We start from the raw sequence: 19,501 nt of genomic DNA, 5'->3' as shown, positions 1-19,501 counted from the left end.
GTAAGTTCGATAGTATCGATCGTAAGATTCCATTTAAATAGTATAAATCGATGATCTATGATCAATATTTTTCTATTTATACATACTACGTATATATAATAATTATGAAAAAGATATTTTTAAATAATCTGTTGACATAATCTTGGACGCGTTGTACAAAATACAAATAACATGAAAAATGATTACGAGTTTCTTGATTTAACAAACACGTTTCTAAATATTGATCATACTGTGTCCACGATTTCTAACTGGCGTTGGAAACAAAAAAGATATTTCTAATTTAAAAATAAAATAAATAAAAGAATGGTCAGCATTCATCAAAGAGAGAAAGAGAAAGAGAGAGAGAGAGAGAGAGAGAGAGAGAGGGAGAGAGAGAGAGAGAGAGAGAGAGTGGCGTTATACGAAACCGAAACTTTTTTAAGCTTTAGACTCATCGAAAGGGACACGGCGAGAAAAGGCGAGACGATCGAAGGAGGATCTGCGATCTTTCGACGTGCCGTTCACTAACATCGGAGGTAGGCACGATTTTCGAATGCCGCCTTAATGCGTTCGACACTTGCACAACAGACGCGCGAAAATAGCCGCGGGAGAGGGGCTTGCACGATGAGAACAAACAAAAAAAAAAAGAAAAAAAATCCGAGAGAGAGAAAAGGATATACGAAAGCAAAGAAAAACGTGTTTTACAATTAAAAATATATAACAGAAATAAAATAAGAAATCGAAACACTACTCACCTATACTATAATAATCTCTTATTTATTTCCTTTTTTAATGCACTCACTTCGATGCACTTATCTATTTACCCAAATTCTATTCGATCAATTCGATTATTTTTGTTCCCCACGTTCGAAGTATTTAGAAATGTATATTTTAGCGTTTCGTTTTAATCAAGGGGGTATCGTTTCTCAAGGAAATAGTGAAAAATGTTGGTGGATGTTGAGAAAAAAAAAATAAGGAAAAGGAAAAGGAAAAAGAAAGAAAGAAAGAAAGAAAGAAAGATGGAAGGACAAGAAAAAAGAGAAAAATAGAGAAATAAAGAAAGATCACTTTACGGACGATCGATCGGATTTATCGTTCGGCGCTTTGCGCTCGGAATCCCCGAATAAATTCACCGAGGTGGTAAGGAAGCCAGCCGGCGGCTATCTCGAGACTGCTACCAATGCCAGAACAGCAAGGCGTCGTGATGCCCTCCACGCTTCTCTACTACCTCTTCGTCTTCGTCTTCGTCTTCGCCTTCTTCTTCTTCTTCTTCTTCTTCCTCTTCTTCTTCTTAGCTCCGTCGTCGTCGCGTCGTCGTCGTCGTCGTCGTCGTCATCATGGTTGTCCTCTTCACCATTACAGCTTTTGTCGTCGTTCTACTCTTCAACCCTTTTTTATTCTCAAACTCAGTCAAATTTCATTCTCACCCTTCTCTTATTTTCAACTTCTAATATATTTACATATATCGAATGTTATTTCAAACACTTTGGTAGTTAGCCATTTGATTAATGCATACGCACGAAATAACCATTTTCGTAACCGGCTAACAAGAACGTGTCTTACTTAATCCAACGTACCAGATGTCAACTTGTTTATTATAATGATATCTGTTTAGAAATGATTATTAAATGAAATAAATGAATCTTTGACGATGGTGGGATGTGGATGGATGAATGGATAGTCGAGGGAAAGGATTATTATGGTTACTTGACCGATCAGTTAAGATGGTTCGGTTGTACCTTAGCTAGTTCTAATAATAATCAATGCTCCCCTGTCTCCAGGGATTTCACTTCGACTCTGCACCACCGATACATACGTTGTCTTTTGCTATGTCTTATTCTCTGAAGACATAATCATTTCAACCCGGTACTGACCAATCATGCCTTCTCCTTTTTCAAGCATGTTACCGAGTTTCGCCAAGCACCGATGCTACTTCGACGGTTCGTCTTCTTCGAGAATCTATTTGTGTGCAGATTCAATTTTAATACATTACATACACTTATACACAGAATAGATGTATATATATATAATTTATGAGAAGAACATTTCCTCTCTTCGATATATCTTCTTCCTTCTGTATATATGTATATGCATTTCTAAATCTTATTCGTGTAAAATTTAAGATTACTTAAAGTATATGATTGTGTGTTTTGATATAATACCAAATCAAATTGACTCTCGTACAAAAATAATTCCTTCCTATGTATTTATACATCCACGGAGTATATAATTAAACTTTAGAAATTGATCTAACATCTTAGGGATCAACAAATTTCAAGATACATATATGCATCCGTCAAATGGACCGAACTTAAATGACGCTGCGTTTATCGTCGTCTGCCATATGTTTCAAGATTGCTCGGTTCAAGTAGAGTTTCGTTATTCGAAATACTTAAACGTTCGATTATACTAATTGCATTAAAGTAATTCATGAGATAAATGGAATGACGAGAGTTGATTAAAATGATCGATGAAAAACGTCGAACTTAGAACAAGTTAATTATGTATGTTTTATTTATTATTATCATAATGAATAAAATAACGAAGTTTGTAACTTAAAGAATTTTGAATGAACTTTGATAATAACCGGCATATCAACGGGTTGATACAAAACAGATCAAGTCATATTAGCGAGGGTGTCATAACGCATCTCTTTCACGTTGTCTATAGGTTCATACGTTGTCTATAGGACTAATTGTAAGTACGATAGCTCGGTGTATGACATTTATACGTAATATTCGACTAATTGAGGCCGACGCGTGTACTTGGCATTGGCCCAAGTCGCCTTTGATCGTACATAGTGGATCGGTCGGTAGACTCTACGAGAGAGCTGTATATATAAGTACACATGTACGATTTGTGCGACGAAATTAAGCGTCCTATCCTCGCTTCTTCTTCTTCTTCTTCTTTTGCTTCTTCTTTTTCGTTTTCCTCCCCTTCTTCTTTTTTCTTTTATTTCACCCCTGTGATTCCTGACACTCGCACGTTTCCCTCGAAGTGGACTTCGTTTGTCGAACTAACAAATTCTAATTTGTCTCGTATCAGAGACACATCATTTATGATAATAAATATTTCATTGTAAATATAAAATAAATCATATGATATTGAGTCAGACACATTAAAAACTTCTCCCATTTCGTTCCATTTGTTCCAAGTGAAACAATTGAAAATATTGATCTTGTGATTTATTAGAGATATATATATTATATTTATATTAGAAATATTTTTCGTAATAAAATAAAAGCATAACGTTAACCCTACATCGTACATGTAATATTGATAGTACTGACATTCTGTCATGTAGACGACAAAACGACGTCGTTTTTTAGTTTAGAATCAATGGACCACGAAATCGATGATACGATTTGTCACAACCTCTTGGAGGAATGCAGCCAAGCTTGTTCAGGTAATCGGAACCTGTTGATTTATTTACATATGCTTGCTTAAGTTTCTAATAATATTAGGTTAATGTAAAAAAAAAAAAAAAATAACAGATTTGTGACGATGATTGCACTACTGGTTAACGTGACTTGCATCCGGGATGATCTTAAAAATAGCAGAAACGTTCGATCAAGGGAAGCCAATCTGATCGTTCGAAATTCGAGAAGACAAAATTCGGATATGAAAACGGAAAGAGTTAATAAGATCAGACAGACGCGAAATGGAAAACAACGCTACGAAGATTATACGGACAAAGTTACGGATTCCGATGACGCGCATTTCAATTCGAAATCGACTGAAGCGAACAAACTGGCAGAGAAATTTGCTAAGGATGCTGTCAAGTCTTTAAAGATGCAAGAAACCATAAATAAACTCGTGAATATCGAATCCTCTCGTAGCACTACTGATACGTATTTGCAACTTTCTATAGAAGAAAATAGGACACGTAAACCTATTCTAAAATCGAATCATTCGAAATCTTCGAAGCATAAAGGAGGAAAGAAAAGAAAACGAAAGAAACATAGACATAGACGTAAACGACTGAGACGTCGAAAACCACGGTGGTCTAAAAATGCATCTGCCAAGGTAGGTAAGATTCCATTATTTGTGTTTCATATTATTGAGGAAATTTTATTATCGTTATTTCATAACAAACATAATTTCATAATATACAACTTTGAAAAATTGACGAGTCTATTCATTCAGGCAGATTACGACACTAAAAGAAAAAAAAATTTTGTGAAAGAAAAGTCAATAAAAAAAGGGCTAAAATCTAATATTAATTCGAAAAATAAAATTAAGAAAGCGTTACTCAAGAAAGTACGTAACGATATTAAATACAAAAGTGATAACGTAACAGTCATTGTGGATGTAGAAGATTACATCGATTTGACTCAATCAACAACTTTGAATACTGAAAAAACTACAATTCCTATTAAAGTAAAAGATAAAATTGAACGAGATAATGAAAAAAAAAGTATGATAGAACGATTGATGAAAACAACAACGAAGGATCCAACGAAGGCAAATTCTGGCGATCAAGGAGCCGAGTATTCCGAATATTACAATGATATTAATGATGAAGTTGAAGAGGAAATAGGAACAAATCCTCGTGCTCGATCTATTCGTCAAAGTTTTACAATATCTTCGCCAAACTTCCAATCAAAACAATTATCCTCGAAAAGAATGTTTCAAAATATTAGACCTAATCGAAATTTGAACGACGATTTATACACATCCGACGAAAATATTCAAGAATATAAAACTGAAAAGGATCCTAATTTAAATGAAATTAACTTCGACGCGAATTCATTAATTTTACAATCAAGTGGAGATCAATACAATTTACCGTTAGATACAAGTGATCAAAATATATATAATAATTATGGATTTAATTTAGGACAAGAAAAAAATTATTTAAATAATTACGGTTCATTGTTGCAAAAGAGCAATGACAAATATCTTTATCCCTTAATCGATAATAATCAAGAATATCTAATGAATAATCAATATCAATTACATTCCGATGAGATTTCTACACCTCAAATTAATAATAATGAAGAAAATATGTTTGAGTTAAAAAATCCAATAAACATTTATTCGGAACCATACGAAAAAACTTTCGTATTACCATCGGAACAACAACAATTACATTACGTACCGATATATAGAAACAAGAATCTAGAGAATCGTTTATATCTCGAGGATCCTTATAAAAATCAAAATCTAAATAATGCAGATACATTAACGGATGTGAACGACAATTTGTATCACCCGTTACGAAAAGTTGTTGACACATCGTCGAAGAAACATGTTCAGCCTGTAGAAAAATTCTTAAATCCTGTTTATCTTAATTCCGAGGAAAAATGGAATAAGCAAGATGAATCTAATGATGTGAGGACGTTGAACCAACAAATGGATAGACGTGGACTTCAAAAGAGAGTGAACAACGCGATGGATAGAACGCACATTAATGACCAGTCACCAGCTGTAAAAGAAAATAAATTTCTAGAGCTAAGAAACGGTATTAGAAATCGAAATTCCGTTGAAGAGGATGTTGCGAATATGCGACACATTAATATTGCTGCTACTGTTAACGAAACTAAAGAAGTTGCTGATCAAATACTCAATAGAATTGTCGAAGAATTAGAAGAAATTAAAACGGGTAATTCGAAAGATAAAAATAACGAAGGTATATTATTATATTAAAAATAAATTTCACATTAAATTAACAATATATAAATATATAAACGTTGTTTTTAGGATTACCCTGCAAACTTACAGGATCATGGGTGACAAACAAGGCTGGAGTGAGATTAGATATGAAAGTTTTCAATCAAAGTATAATAGTAACTTTGGCAAATCTTATACCTCAACCTATACATGTAGGACTTTTAAACACGACATGGAACGTAACAGGACATGCGCCATTCAGACGTGGTGGACCTTTTTCTTTACTCGCTTATGACAATCGTACCAAAACTTTGGCTATTTTTGTTGGCAAGTAATCGTATTGAAATCTCTTTCTAACAAATAATTTCTTAATATTAATTTTATTAAAGGTTAACTAACTGTAGGTTCTTGCAAAGTATGCCAAGGAATCGATACGATCCAGGGTGTTTGGTCGGTCGCATATGAGCCAAGAGATTGTCGAAATTTTCAAATGGCTATTGGAATATTTAACGATATATTCCGAAGAACTAAACTTCTTACAGCAATACAGGAAAAGAAGAAGGCCATTCTACAAAGTTTAATAGGAAACAATAGCAATACAACTTTAGAAAGCGTTACTCCAAAAACCGAGAGCGAAAAAAACAATTCATAAAAATATGATTATTCGTATATATTATTATGTTATGTATACTATGTTGTAAAGATTTGTAATAAATCATTTATTAGGAATAAAAAGAAAATCATTCTCTAAATAATCTCGAAACTTGACTGCTTTCACATATCGTCGCCCATACATTGACGTATGGCATCGAGACCCAGCACGTGTATCTGTAAATAAATATTTAATACAAGATATAAATATGTTCGAAATAACTGTAAAATTATTAGCAGTCGTTATTGTATCGTTAAATTAATTTCGAATATATAATGACCTAATTAAATAATTATTTATGACCTAATATAATGAACAACCTAATTAAATAATGATCTATCTCACTCTCGCTCTGTTCCTACCTCTATTCTTCCTCTCCTTTTAGTGTTATTGTATACAATGTTACCGTTACCGTTTCCTAAAAAGTTATTGAAAAAAATGTTGACACGAAACGAAAGTATCCTGCACGCGATACGCTCCCCTCCCTGACTCGAGACAGACTGCGTATAGCGTCCCCGCGCATCGTACTTCGCTTACCGCTAGTCGGAGCGTGGTGGGGATGACAGCGCATCACCGCGCATCGTACTGCGACTCGGTGCGTGGTGGGATAAGCGCAGTGACAACACAGCGCATCGTACTGCGAATCGAAGCGTGGTGGGGATGACCGCGAATAAAAACCACCGCGCACTCTTCTCGCGCACGCAGAACTTTATAAATCTTATTAGAAACTGTTTGTAACGCTGTGCTCGAAATTTTTAATATAAATATTTAAAATATTCATGAATTTTTACCGTTATTACACCTATTCGTTCAGTTTGTGCTGGATTTGAGATTGGCAACGTTATACTTTGATTATTGTCACCCAGAGCATATTCTCTTATATTAAAATATGCGTACCTGATTAAACATTATTTTATAATTATTCAAAGTGGATTTATATTTTGTCTATTATTTATATTATTTTACCCGATTTCCATACAATCTTTAGTATCTGTTTCTTCAGGAAGTGGTTCGCTCACTAAAATAAATTTGATATTTGGATTGATAGACTCGTCTAACATAGCTCGCAATGTGTTTCTTTCGATGGCGTGATATTTCTCGTCTATTGGGAATGCTGTAACACACATGTCAAATATTATTCTGTTTTTCTTTGTTTTTTTTTTTTTTAATATATACGTTAATGTTTGCTCGTCGATTAATAATATTACTTTTTGTAAAATTATAAATCAATGGTTTTCTAGGTATTTTTGGTTTTGGTAATGATTCCGTTTCCATATCAGCACCACGGTATCCAAGAAAAGAATATTCCACGTAAAGCAAATGCACATCATCGTCGCGCATCACTGAACTATTTTCAAATAGATTTACACTTGCTATCTGGATTACGATCGTATCCTTTTCCAATGGCTGCAATTTGATTATATTCGATCAAGTAATTTTATATTTTCTTGAAGTAAAAAAAGAAGATATACATTACATCTGTTCTTAATAATGATATTTTAATGAAAATTCATTACGTAGAATAAAAATGAATATGTTCAAAGTTGCGTATATGTCTACATAATTTATAGTGTTTACTCTGTTAAGGATAATCAACGAAGTAACTTCGTACATATTTTGTCAAAGGATGATTCTTGCCATGCACATCATCGGTAGCATTTCGTGACTCTGTAAGTAGTTAAATCTAATGCAAAGTTTTCAAACTAGAAGCTTTGCATATAATAAAAATAAAAAAAACGAGCCATTTCTAATTACTAGAGGTTTGGGAATAAGCTAAGGAACTCTTCCGCCCGTATTCTTTCCAATTCTCTTCTTCAAACACTTCTAAAACATCACGAACCGAACTATTCGATTCTACGTCATCGTGTTTCGTCTGAACGCGTTCAAAAATTTCTTATGAAAAATATTCTACGATTATTCTTCAGAAGCACATATATTTTTTCAAATAAAAATCTTACGCGGAAAATAAGAGAATTGAACTCATCTATGCTCACTGTATTGTCTCGACTCGTCTTCTTTGCCTTCTCCCGTTCTTCTTCTTCTTCTTTCTTTACCGTAGTTACTGGTTTATAACTATATAACAAAAAATCTTATTTTATTTTTTCGAAAGTATCGGTTAAACATTGATTCGATAAAAAACATTTTCACTAACATTATCTCGCTGTCAGATGAGCCATCGTTATTTGTGTCGTTAACCAATTTATTGTCGTTCTGTCCAATGACTGAATTTGTCAAATTTTTAATTTCTTTCTTGTCTTCTTTTCTTTCGTTAACATCTGATATTTTTTCTGCGCGTACATGTATCAGTTGCATTAAATTAATTGAAATATAACTAGCACAAAAATATGTGGAACCTACGAGTATGGTGATTATTAATTTGTTGATAATGATCACTATCTTCTTGCATCGTAGAAGGATACTCTTGAAAAGACGTCTTTCCTATTTGTTCCATTTGCGGAAACAAACCGCATTGTTTTTTGAATGCATCAACTTGTTCGACGTCACAGCTCAATCTCACCCATAATGATAATTGTCCAAAATTTGTACCAAGTGTACAAGCTATAACGCTGTTCATAGGCGCGATATAATGTAACTTATTTTGTGGATAATCAAGTATATCTTTGATACACAATTTAGCTCTAGCAACGGAATAAGCCGTTGTATTTTGTTCAACGACATTCGCCTGAAATATTACATACTCCGACAATACGCAATTAAAAAATACGAATAGATTTGGTATATGATAAACGAAGGAGGAATTGAAATTTAACTTCGAGCATTTCAATGTTGGTGTGCGAACTGTCTCTTGACCCCAAATGTTCCAACTAATGAATAAGGACACGTTGCAAAGATTTTCCTCTTGAAAAAAAATTGCTGCAGCCTATAATGATATTTATATTAAACGTGAAAAATTATAATCAAAGCGTTGATAAAATTTGTCTATTTTGTTACTAACGGATGTAGCTAACTGTAGAGAGATAACATGAATTTCCACAAGACCTTGACCATTTGTAATCAAAAAAGGTATTGACTTCGTCGAATAAGGTGTTACCTCGATACATTCGTTTGGACACTTATCATCGCAACGTAATTGTTCTCCACTTTTTATTGTCGGCTTTATTTGATTCTCCATTTGACAGGGCATGTTCCATGAACGAGGTAACTTCATTACTTCCATACATCGTAAATGACTCGAGACGTTATTAACCTTTTAAATTTGAGATTAATGATACATAAATCGTTTCGATCATCTTGTCGACACCTCTTTGTATTTTTATCTTACACGATTTCTCCTTGTATTTTTCAAATTACATTCGTCCAGAAACTCTTTACATTTTTCCAAGTGTTCGACATAACTTTGTAAATCTTGATGATCGTTAGCAAAAGCTTCACCTTCCTGCGCTGATTTATTTATCTTCCAGGATTCGAAACAATTCTTAATATCATCGACGTAACTAAAATGTTGTTAGTTAATTAATATCTTATCGAACGAACAAAAAAAAATAATTTACCATTCCGCATAAGCTCTGTCGACGGCTTTTCTCGGATATTTATTGTCACTTATTTTAATTGGCGACGTAGATGAACATTTTACATTCGGATTTTTCACATTGTCGCTATATTTTTTGTAAGATTCTTTTGAATAATTTCCACTACAAAAATAACCACAATCCGATTCCGCGTGACATCTTTTCGAATCGGTACAAGTACATTCGCCGGTTTCTGTGAATCTCGTCACTTGATTTCGTGTTTCATAATTTTTTACTTTTGAACAACTATGATTTTGCGATTTATTTTGATTACAAGATCTTTTGATGCTACAGTTTTTCATACTCCGCGAAGATAAATCATTGCTATCTTCGCATCGCGAATCCTTAACAGTCAAATGTGTGTTAAATTGCATGCCTACATCAACGGGCCAATTAATTGCATTGTTATTGTTAATATCCGTTTGTACATCTTTTGTAAATTGTTTCTCGTCGCATAATTGTGGATTTCGAAACAAAATATTACGTTCTTGAGCGTGGATCGAACAATTTTTTGACAAAGCGCGTTCTTCGCGAAGTACGTCGCCAAGCATTGCGAGTAAATTTGTTAAATCTCTTTTTTGCACGTGATCTGCCACATCCGCGTCTCTGTAATATAATTTGATAATAATTTACAATAACGAATGTAACTTGCTAATAATTTTCATTATTGCTGATTGACGTCACAATTTTATTCATAATGTATGTTTAAGGCATAGGATATAAAAAGGATCATATGATCGAGATATATTTTATTCATAATGAAAATATCACAAGATAAAGCTGCAGTTATATTAAAAAGCGACAAATATCTATCGTACAAAATTCAATAATTTAAAATACATAAATATAAAGTTAGACAAACATTTTTTTCTACGTTTCTGACAATTTCTCAATATTCTTCCTAACCATCTATCTAAATGGAAGCGCCGAAATTGTTATTTGTAAATATGTAAAAGACAATGAAGGCACTAATCGATTGGAGGATTATTGTTTTACCTCGGTTGGTAGAATAAGGCACAGCGACTTGATAGGCCCTGACATATTTTGTTAATATAAATTATATAATCAAGAAGCTTTCTATCTATTGGAATAGTTCGTAAAAAGCCCAATTGTGATTTAATAGCGATTTAAGAATCTAGCGTCAGTCAAAGATGGCTATCTACTAACGTATCTATCCTTGACTACTCAAGCAACGTACATTTCCAGCGGGACCATTTATAACGGTACTCGTCGACAGCTTGTCAATTCTTTGTCAGCAGTTAGAATCACCAAAGAGCAGCTTTTCGAGGGTGACCACTTGCCTGTGTCTTTGGCTAAAATCTTGCATGACTTCGCAATCGACCACAGATGAAACATCCAGTTGACCAATTCTTCCTGTCTTCAATGGCGTACTGATCTGCGCTTGATCCAATAATTTTAACATCTTTTCGCGTGACAAAGGGTTCTTCTCTTCTTGTATTACTTGATCAATCTCCTGACGTTTTTCAACTACTTGTTCCTTCGTCGTGGATCGCTCATCCGTAGAAGTCATCACTGAAGTACTTGCTTCTTTCGTCTTGATAAAAGTCGTACTACGCACGACATCCGTTTGTACGCACTTATCCAAACATGTCAAACCTTGCCGTATTGTATTCACACCTTTTTCAAGCTGTAAGATCTTCTCGAACGCTTCGCAACATTTTTTACATTTTTCTGTTAACGATATCATATTTTTGGGAGAAGAAGATAATTCTTTTGTATGAATAGTCTTAACATTAATACAACCATCAGGCGATTCTGCTTTGCTACTTGATTCGTTCTTTTTATTATCATTTTGAATGGTCTGTCAAATATAAAAAAAAAATCAAATATCAAAATTGTCTTATTAAATAAAATCAAATAATCACTAATTTGTCTTACCGCTAATTGGATCGTTAAGGTGTCCATATTTTTCTGTAAATACTGAAGTTTATTTAACAATTGTTCGTTAGCCGTTTGTAGGGCAGCAATATTAGCTTGTTCAGTATTAAACGCTACTTTTAAAGTTTGCTGATCGGTAAATTGCTGGGAAATTTTTTTTTTCAATTCAACATTCTCTAATTCAACTTGACCATATTTGGAGCTCAATGTTATTAATTCGTTATTGTGTTGCTGCAAAATTTTCATCTCATTCATTAGATCTCTTATCTGTTCATCTTTTTCGCGTAACGTCAATTGTGAATCTTTTGCTTTTATTATTTGCGTATCGATCTCGGCTATTCGTTTTTTTTCTGCCATTAGAGATACCGTTATTTCCTGATTATTTCTAACAAGAAAAATTAATTATATGTAAATATAAAAATATTTCTACTATACTAATCGCTTATAAGATCAGTGATATTAATTTTGCTCGCATAAATGATTTCTATTAAATATTATCTAAGATATTAAATATCGTTGATAATTTAAAAAATAAAGAAAATTATAAAATATTTACTTTGTTGTCTCTTCGAGGGTTTTTTTGAGGTCGTTGATTTGTAAGTTCAACGACTCGTTCGTATTCTGAGCAGCTATCAATTTGTCGCTCAACTGTTTCATTTGCCGCCAGACCTTTATATACTCGATGTTCTCAACTACTTTCTTCCTCTGATTATTTACTACATAAGTTTCAAGTTCCTTCTCTAACTGCGTTATACGGCAGGACATTTCTTTTTTCTGCGTTTCTAATTCCTATTAACAAAAAACAATAAAAAAAATAAAAATTTTCAATTAACAAACAATACTGTATAGAAATATTTCATGGTTGATTTTGTATGAATCACATTAAATCACGTAGATAATTCTTTATCTCATTACCTCGATTTTAACGAGATAATTTTGTACATCATTATCTTCGTTTCTTGTTTGAACGATACACTGGCAGGATGGTGCCCTTATACGGCTGTTCTCGCTTCGACACGTTCTAAAAAAACAATTTTACGTAAGTGATCTATTGTAATCTATACCAAAGTGAATCATAATAAAAGAATTCAATCTATTTACACTTTCTACGCACATGAGTCCCGAGGATGGTCTTGTGGGAGGCCGACGACTTCTCGTTGGCGATACACCGCTCATTGTATGACTCAACAGTTGACTCCTCAATACGGATAATTTATTTTTTAACTAAAAATTGATCCATTAAAAAACAAATTTTCTTATTTAAACTGATCATAAAATAAATTGTAGAATAACATTATTTATATCGTTTATTTGTAATATTTATGACATTTATTTAATTTTATATTATTATTTTCATATAATTTAATTTAAAAAATGATATTTGCTCACCTTGGAGTTCTCGATCTCGAGAGCCGTTGCTTTGGTTTTAGCATCGCAACCAAAAGAAACGCACGCCCTTGGGTTAGCAGCTACTCTCATTAATTTCGTAGCCAGTCGTTTGATCTTATCTTCCTGACAATTTGACAATTTTTTCAAATTATTTGCTTCCTCGAGTAGCCGTAAATACTTGTCCTCCAACTGATATCGATCGAGCTTGCATACCAAATGACGCTCCTTGGGATCTAAGATTCGCAAATAAATTTATTTGAAAATATATTCTTCCTAAAGGACATAATTATTATTAAAAATTATTATTATTTGAGTTTTGTTCCATTTCATTTTGAGTTCATATATATAAATAAAGTACCTATAACACTACGGCATGTATCGATGCAAGATCCCTCCTTTACAGGCAAAAGATCTCGATTTGGATCGTCCGCCATTCTTTCAGGATTTTATCATACTTCCTAAGAAAGATATTTACATATATATCAATTAAATAAAAAGAAATATTAAATAACACAATCAAATTATAAGAAAGAAATCGATACAACGATCACCATACGGAATATGACTTTTGAACTGAATTCTCGAGCCGAACACCACTTAAAACTGGCGCGTGATTTAAAAAATTAAAATGCTATTACATATGCATGGCATATAAATGAATACGTTTATATTATAAATAAACGAAATAACATTAAAGTATTATAAGGAGATGTAGTATATTATCAAGAGGATGATAAAAAAATAACAAAATAGACAATGAGAAAAAGAGAAATATGAAAAAGAAAGGGAAAAAGAATTGAAGACCACGCCTGAGTGAACTTACGAAGACTTTGTCTGACTTTACGATGATTGTACACGTTCAAGGTTTCTCGTGAGCACCAGAACTGTCGAACCAACATTGGTATCTTTTATTTTCTTCTTTCAAATTTCGCGCCGTTTTCCAAGCCTTGCAAAAATCTATGGAGAAAAAGAATTCCTTTTATTTCATTCGTTTTCTTTACTTTTATTTATTTTCTTTTCTTGTTTGTTTCTATTATTTTTATTATTTTATTATTAATTATTAAAACAATGTAAAAATCATGTATAACATTAACAAAACTTGTATGATATAAATTTACTTTGTATTTATATATTTAATAATTGTTCGCGCATCATACCTTTTAATGAAAATGTGGCAAAACTGAGACACCCTATATAAAGATAAGAAAGTATTCGTAGACGAATGTTTACTAATTTATCATATCAACAAAATTTAAATAACATGAACATTTAATGATTTAATCACGTTGCTAATATCGTTCAAATATCTTTACACGAAATAACCAAAAACAAAAAAAAAATTCATTCAAACACAAATTACACGTTAGAATGCTTTTGTCGATAATCGAAACAATATTAGTCACCTACAATATTAATCGAATAATTTCGATATATTTCCAATTTAATTGATCGCCCTATCGACTATTAATATATATTATGAATAAATCAAAGGGGAGGAAGGAACGATATTTTATTTTAAATATTGAAAAAAACGACAATGCCAATCGTCGAATGCAATTTTCATTTGAAAGTAATATTCATGTAATATTTTTCGTAATAAAAGGGAAGAACTGAACTTGGTGCGATTACAAAAATGAAAGATAGTGTATGTGTACGTACACGACAGAGTGGGAGAGAGAGAGAGAGAGAGAGAGAGAGAGAGAGAGAGAGAGAGAGAGAAGGGGGGGAGGAGTGGAAAGGAGAGAAAGGAAAAAGAGAAAAAGGAAGGTAATCGTGCTTCCTCATCCAGATGCGTCACGATTTCGAATCAGACTCGAAAGAGAGATAGACGGTGTTGGTCACCGGGTATATGAGAGAGCGCTAGGGGAACACGTCAGCTCAACCTGCACTGCACGAACCTTGCTTTTGACATCGGCGGAGTGTGCGTGCCAGTGGAAAGGTAAGATGGCGGCGGACGGAGATCTGATCCCCGATCAAGAAAAAGTACGAATAGTTTCGGATTTTATACTTCACTCACCACCGGGCGAGTTCAACGAGGTTTTCAACGATGTCAGGGTCTTGTTGAACAACGACAACCTGTTGAAAGAAGGCGCGTCCGGGGCATTCGCTCAATACAACAAGGATCAGCTCACGCCTGTTAAGGTACATCCTCGTACAACACACACAATCGTTCTATTTCCCTCGATCCTATGGAATACCTTTTTTCTGTTATGTTTTTTCTTTTTTCTTCCTACTTCTTTGACCCCCTGCTTATCGTTTACTCGATATGACTCGCGTAAACCTAGAAGGAAATATACCTTTCGCAAAAGGACACGAAGATCCTTGTCGCCTCGATGCAAGATCGAATTTCAAAGTGGAATACGACGTTCCCTGTTTGGGGCATCGTGAGCCCCAAATTTTTATCAATGACGTTTACTTTATCATAATATATTTTACTATATGATTATTCGAAGATTATCTTACCAGCTATTTTCATATTATTTTTCTTTGATAAACTAATATTAATCGTCTTGACGTGAGAGGCATCAGCGATCTTACTGCCAAAGGAATGTGACCTTTTAACATAGATTGTCATTATTTCATTGAATATTTTATGACAGATATACGGAGAAATATAGTTTGTTACATGTTTATGAGATGATCGTTTCCTTTTCTTCATTTTTTATTTTGTCAATCATTGATGTATTACTTTGCTTGAGAATTTTCTTTGATTTAGGTTAGGAAACGATGTAAGGCCTACATGCTTCTTAGAGCCATCTTGAGAAGCTGCTTTTTATTTAAATATTAATTTTTATTTTTTAGTACATTTATCTTGATTTTATGTTTCCTTTAGTTAAAAAAGGTCACAACGTTAAGCGAGATTTCATTTGATTTATATAAAAGTATCTTTCTACTTTGTTATCACTTGTAGAAATATTCTTATATGAAAGTTTACGACTTGTGTTATTCATCGTATTTCCCTGTTATTGCTTTAAGCGTTTGTATTTATTATTTATTTATCTCTATATCTTTCATTAAAATAAAATCTAATTTTAAATTTCGTCAGAGCAATTACTATTGCTTTTAAAATATGTATTGCGTACATTTATTTATCTAGATAGAGGGAAGCGAGTATCCAGCACTAATAACAGAACATAACGACTTGGGGGGCCAAAGGTTTTATGATTTGCGTAGTAAGCAAAGTTTTAAGTATGATCACCTAAGAAAAGAAGCACAGGATTATGAATCCTATGAACCAGATTCTGTAGCCGAACCTTGGAGGTCGGTTTTACAAGATGAGATAACGACTTATACCCAGAATCACTATAGACATGGTGCGTCTGCAGTTTTTGGAAGAAGCCAAGGAGGTATGCATATATTTATTTTTAAAATTTTCATAACCAAATAAAATATTGTCAAAATAAAGAGCATAGAATAATAATTATGTTTTGACAGGTAATATAACGCTGACTGCGTGTATAGAAGATCATCAATTTCAACCTAAAAATTTTTGGAATGGTCGTTGGCGTTCTGTATGGACTGTAAGTTTCAGTCCAAGTTCTGGAAGTGCAGAATTAAGAGGTAGCCTTAAAGTACAAGTTCATTATTATGAAGATGGAAATGTACAATTGGTCAGTAGCAAAGAAGTAAGAGAAAGCTTATCGATCTCGAATGAAAAACAAACTGCCAAGGAGTTGATCCGACTAGTTGAGGATTCAGAAAATGACTATCAAACTGCAATTTCGGAAAATTATCAAACAATGTCTGACACAACCTTCAAGGCCTTGCGAAGGCAATTACCTGTTATGCGAACGAAAATTGACTGGAACAAAATTGTATCGTACAGTATTGGCAAAGAGCTTAAAAGTCAATAGAAATAGATTTTTTTATATAATATTAAGAGAAATAATTGAAAAGCGCATTTTGCTGCATGGGTGAAGTCTGGAGGTGTGATGTGCGCGGGGGCAAATACAATAGTATGAAACAATATTCTGTTAGATATATTTGACTGAAACTCATGCATGCTGCTCAAGGTTCCTCTAGATCTCTGTTATTCTTGTGATTGCTATAAGAAGCAATGGGATTCTGTTTTTTATGACATTACCATGTATTTTAAATTTTAGGAAAATTTTACATATATATATATATATATATATATTGTATGTAAAAATTCTTTATTAAACTTTTATTTTCTTTAATATACATCCAGATAATTAAGACGAAATATTTAAATATATTTCAACTATCGTACGTTTTCATTCTGATCAGATAAATAAAAGATAATAGAATAAAATATATGAGAATCTGTTAAATGACCACATTAGTCTGTGATGATGAGAATTATTATGAGTAATATTAGACTTCGAAAAACAGTTTATAATCAATATTCGTATTAATGAGGTAAAGGGGACCCTTGATTTTGTGTTGCTCAGTGAATATTATTTAAAAGGTAAAATTATAGGGACTGTGCAAATTACAATATTGCATGGTAGAAGAAAATAAACTTTATCGCAAGAACTTGCAGATATTTGCAGTCATCCTTATTGAAGAGAATCTACAAAAAAAAAAAAAGATTTAAATTGTTAATAATTATTATTTTGAACTGAATAGTTTGCACAAGAAAAAAAATCGCATTTAAAACCTAAGCCTCGTAACAACAAAATAGCACAATAATAAGTTATAATAATAAAGTCAAAAAAAAAAAGAAAAAAGAAAACACTATAATGATTTTAACGCTGTCAACGAAATACGGCGTACTGGGGCCATAGGTGATGTCAACGTCTAACAAAAAAGTATATTTGGATTATTTTAAATTCATAATTCTATTTAAAATGTCACTAACTAAGTGTTCACGCCAATCGGTAGATAAACGATGGAAACGATAATTAAATTAATTAATTAACCACAATCAGTAGGCATCAAAGTGTCTACGATTTTTATTCAAGCTTTATATTTCATAAAATATAAATTTATATGCTTTTGTTAAAATATATTGTTTTATAATAAGTATATCTATTACAGCGCAGATACGTTGCAAAGTTAAATAATACTGAATAAATTAAGTGTTAATTATTGCAACTTAATTTTCGTGTTAAGTGTATTGTGTAGTTTTACTCTATATGAAATCATTCAAATTAATTAGAACCATCAAGAAATATTTTGGTGCTATCGCTTGCCACACATTACACAGCCAGACATGTACGCGAAAATGGAAACTAACAAAGTACATAATGCATTGTACATTGTAGAATGTAGCCTATAGCCTGCTGGAGCCTTAATCTGTTCATTTTATGTTGAGGGGGTATTATGTACATATGTTATTTGAATGAATGAATGCGACGAAGCACATCACAATTTGACTTGTCACACACAAGGATTCGAAACATGTGTGTAATGGTCTTCAAATTTTGTAAGTTACATCGTAATTCGGAAAACTTAATTTAATTGAGATATCTCTTTTGGAACTATTTTACTCATAAATGTTTAAAAAGAAGAATTATACTAATATATCCAACTGCAGCGACTTTCATCGAAGTATTCATAAAGTACTGCGGTACAATAATGAAATGAGAAAAGAGAAATAGTTTACTATTATTGCTATTGCAATAAAAAAGAATAAAAAAGAAAAATACATGTAAATAAGATCTACATGCTATTCCCACGTGTTAATTTGTATTACGTATGTAAATTACAAATGAAGTGTTGAAGTTTCGAATCTTCTCAAACTTTACAGAAAATAGTTGCCTATAATAAACAAAATTAGGTATTACCTACAATCGAGTGTATCGTAAAAATAAGAAACGCATGTCCTTATGTAAAAATTTAAACACAGAATACATTTATCGTTTAAATTATGTATTATTAAATGTTATGATTGATTGAATAAAGTGACATGACACTTTATACTTTGGCTCTGTACTTACAAACATTATTCTTTCATTTAATGTTGCATTTTATATCAATGTTAATTTCGATGCAATAAATGAATTATATTTACATCTTTTTATGTGTGTGTGTGTGTTTACCATGGATAACACATTAACCTAATAGTCTTTTAACTAAATATTTCTTCTATCGAGAATGTTTCATTTTTTGGTTTAAACTGACAAAAAAGTAGATAGAGTTTAATATATAAATATCATTTTCTTACAATAAAAATACATACGCGATACAATTATGCAACTGTAAACAATCCATACATCCATGTGCGTCAACGTGACCAGATCGTGGTTATCTTGTCTAGTGTACCAATATAGAAAAGACAAATTCTTTAAAAAAGAATTAAAATAAATACAAATTACTTACCTTTACTTAAAATACTGTTGATGTATTTTTTAAAAGTAATATCAATTTCTTCACACACATCGTAAGCCGAATTAATCATTGAACGTGACAAACTTTGACAATAGCCGCCATATTTGTTTATACCTGCAATCGTTGCTAAACAGCCAGTGAACAT

General features: G+C 32.5%; 2 protein-coding genes and 1 long non-coding RNA gene across 3 annotated transcripts; 1 reads left to right on the top strand and 2 right to left on the bottom strand.

Annotated features, from left to right (window-relative positions):
• Positions 1-5,603: 5,603 nt before the first annotated feature.
• On the bottom strand, positions 5,604-6,816 carry LOC106784562. Its single transcript, XR_001381427.1, has 2 exons — positions 6,607-6,816; positions 5,604-6,420 (listed from the first exon to the last, which is right to left on the bottom strand). It is a non-coding gene; the product is annotated as an uncharacterized LOC106784562 (long non-coding RNA).
• Positions 6,817-6,965: 149 nt separating this feature from the next.
• Positions 6,966-19,500, bottom strand: LOC106784511. Its single transcript, XM_014744127.1, has 22 exons — positions 19,348-19,500; positions 19,208-19,281; positions 13,886-14,019; positions 13,421-13,520; positions 13,063-13,295; positions 12,788-12,897; positions 12,589-12,694; positions 12,230-12,462; positions 11,674-12,058; positions 11,032-11,596; positions 10,771-10,855; positions 9,757-10,380; positions 9,528-9,699; positions 9,197-9,452; positions 8,639-9,118; positions 8,543-8,598; positions 8,397-8,500; positions 8,239-8,317; positions 7,453-7,651; positions 7,211-7,358; positions 7,036-7,141; positions 6,966-6,989 (listed from the first exon to the last, which is right to left on the bottom strand). Exons 4-22 carry the CDS (start codon positions 13,494-13,496, stop codon positions 6,966-6,968), a joined length of 4,041 nt encoding a protein of 1,346 aa, XP_014599613.1. The 5' UTR covers positions 13,497-13,520; positions 13,886-14,019; positions 19,208-19,281; positions 19,348-19,500.
• LOC106784534 (F-actin-capping protein subunit alpha) lies at positions 14,789-19,032 on the top strand. The gene is made up of 3 exons (XM_014744202.1): positions 14,789-15,204; positions 16,160-16,409; positions 16,498-19,032. The coding sequence occupies exons 1-3, from the start codon at positions 15,007-15,009 to the stop codon at positions 16,914-16,916; spliced, it is 867 nt and encodes a 288-aa protein (XP_014599688.1). The 5' UTR covers positions 14,789-15,006; the 3' UTR covers positions 16,917-19,032.
• Position 19,501: the final 1 nt, after the last annotated feature.

This window comes from Polistes canadensis, unplaced genomic scaffold (assembly GCF_001313835.1).
Source record: "Polistes canadensis isolate GaletaPanama2010 unplaced genomic scaffold, ASM131383v1 scaffold_37, whole genome shotgun sequence".
In the NCBI taxonomy this organism is placed as follows: domain Eukaryota; kingdom Metazoa; phylum Arthropoda; class Insecta; order Hymenoptera; family Vespidae; genus Polistes; species Polistes canadensis.
Note: the sequence above shows the minus strand (reverse complement) of the source record. Positions and strands in the feature narration are given on the sequence as shown.

Excerpts from the sequence above, each read along its gene's own strand:
- LOC106784511 (XM_014744127.1), bottom strand. The coding sequence starts at position 13,496 with ATGGCGGACGATCCAAATCGAGATCTTTTGCCTGTAAAGGAGGGATCT. Across the intron at positions 9,119-9,196 it reads ACAGTTAGCTACATCCGTTA|CAATTTTTTTTCAAGAGGAA; the intron begins GTAACAAAATAG and ends TATAGGCTGCAG. Across the intron at positions 8,599-8,638 it reads TTCTACGATGCAAGAAGATA|GTTCCACATATTTTTGTGCT; the intron begins GTGATCATTATC and ends CCATACTCGTAG.
- LOC106784534 (XM_014744202.1), top strand. The coding sequence starts at position 15,007 with ATGGCGGCGGACGGAGATCTGATCCCCGATCAAGAAAAAGTACGAATA. Across the intron at positions 15,205-16,159 it reads ATCAGCTCACGCCTGTTAAG|ATAGAGGGAAGCGAGTATCC; the intron begins GTACATCCTCGT and ends TTATTTATCTAG. Across the intron at positions 16,410-16,497 it reads TTTTGGAAGAAGCCAAGGAG|GTAATATAACGCTGACTGCG; the intron begins GTATGCATATAT and ends ATGTTTTGACAG.